Source organism: Nematolebias whitei, chromosome 1 (assembly GCF_014905685.2).
Source record: "Nematolebias whitei isolate Nwh7 chromosome 1, NemWhi1, whole genome shotgun sequence".
NCBI classification, from domain to species: Eukaryota; Metazoa; Chordata; class Actinopteri; order Cyprinodontiformes; family Rivulidae; genus Nematolebias; species Nematolebias whitei.
This window is the reverse complement of record NC_056498.1, coordinates 43,191,562-43,193,305: the sequence shown is the minus strand read 5'-3', so window position 1 is coordinate 43,193,305 and position 1,744 is coordinate 43,191,562. Positions and strand designations below refer to the sequence as shown.

General features: G+C 37.4%; 1 protein-coding gene across 1 annotated transcript in view; it reads right to left on the bottom strand.

Annotated features, from left to right (window-relative positions):
- Positions 1 to 1,744, bottom strand: part of LOC119419435 — a gene marked incomplete at its 3' end in the record, with an annotated part of 25,929 nt that overhangs the window by 18,731 nt on the left and 5,454 nt on the right. Inside the window, 1 exon segment of the mRNA XM_037686776.1 lies at positions 402 to 479. Within this exon segment, the coding sequence (XP_037542704.1) occupies positions 402 to 479 (78 nt within the window).

The following is a 1,744-nucleotide window of genomic DNA, read 5'->3' as shown; positions in this document are numbered from 1 at the left end:
TCATTATTAGTTCATGACTTCTTCATTATTAGTTCATGATTCCTTCATGGTAACTTCATGATGAGATCATGATTAATTAATCATTAGTTCTTACTTCATTTTAAGCTCATGGTTAGTTCATGGTAACTTCATAGTCACATTATGATTAATTAATCATTAATTCATGATTAGTTCATGGTTAATAAATGTTTGAAGTTGTTATGGTTTGAAGTGTTTGGTTTCGTCGTCAGTCAAGCAGAATGAAATAAAATAAAGTGAAGCGTGTCCTGTGTTGTTCTTTGAAAACATTTGATTGTCTCAACCGACACCAAGTTCTAGTTTCCTGTTTACACCTTTTGTTGCTGTTCATCTGTAGGCGGTGCTGATGTGGGAACATCTGTAAGGTTAGCTGGACTTCTCACCAGTCGGGGACTTGGTGCCAGTCGGTAAAGATCCCCCCGGTGCTCTGAGCGCCGCACTCGATCAGGTGACCTGCCAGGCTACAAACAAACAACTTTTACATTTACAATGTTTTTAGTTTTCTACACCGCCTGGGGGGGGGGGGTTTGCTATTTTGTCCTTTTGATTGTTCCTTTGGTTGCCATTTTAATTTGTAAAAAAAATAAAATAAAATCTATATGCCTCTTATGACTGTCCACTGTTGTCATCACTGTTAAAATCAGGTCTCTCTTGTAAATGAGTCCCTGAGGCTCAATGGGATTAACCTGTAGAAATAAAGGTTGAATGAACATTTAATAAAATATATTTGCTGTCTCTTCTTTATTTTTCAGGGAATAAAACTGCCCTGTTGTTTTTAATGAACTGACATTAACTGGTACATGGACTGCACTTATGTAGACTCTTTCTATCTGCTCAGGATGCTCAAAGCTCTTTACAACACCACCTGTGCCCTCACTTACCCTTTCACACAGCACTCTGCTAGATCCATACAAACTCTAATCAGAGCTTTATCACATTCACACATGGGACACACGTCTGACCAGGGACACTTCAATATGACACTGCTGGTGGAATCAAAGCCCCATGGACTCTTTCCTCACTCGCTCTCATGCAAGACGGACGTCCTTCTTCCCTGCCCCGTCCTCCTCCTGCTTTTTACTCTCTGTCTTGAGTATCGGAGCTTCTATTTATACACTTTCTGAAACAAAAACTACTGTCATGGATCTGGTCAGCTGGACTTACAATGTAATTGATAAAATATTTTCAACAAAGCAACAGGGTCCTGGAGAACCCTCATGTCCCACTGAGACGCACGCAGCAGGGTACGTCATGGATTGAAAACTGATGTGTCTTTCCGTATTGTCTCAGGAGGACACCAAAGATGTTTATATCGTTAGAATCATGACAGCAGGGGTTCTGCTTTTTGGCACCGATGGATATCGATGTTATCTGTTACTGAAGATGGCGGCAGACACGCTGACGACCCTGTGTGAAGATTTGGCTCGTGCTTCCAGCTCTCAAAATCACTGTTAATCCCTGTAATCATTGTTAATTATTAACCTTTATTAACTTTATTTAACCTTTATTAATCATTATTAACCTTTAACCTTTATTAACCATTGTTTAACCTTTATTTAACATTTATTAATCTTTATTAACCATTATTTAACCTTTATTAACCAATAAACCTTTATTTAACATTTATTAACCTTTATTACCATTATTTAACCTTTATTAACTTTTATTTAACCTTTATTACCATTATTTAACCTTTATTAACTTTTATTTAACCTTTATTAACCAT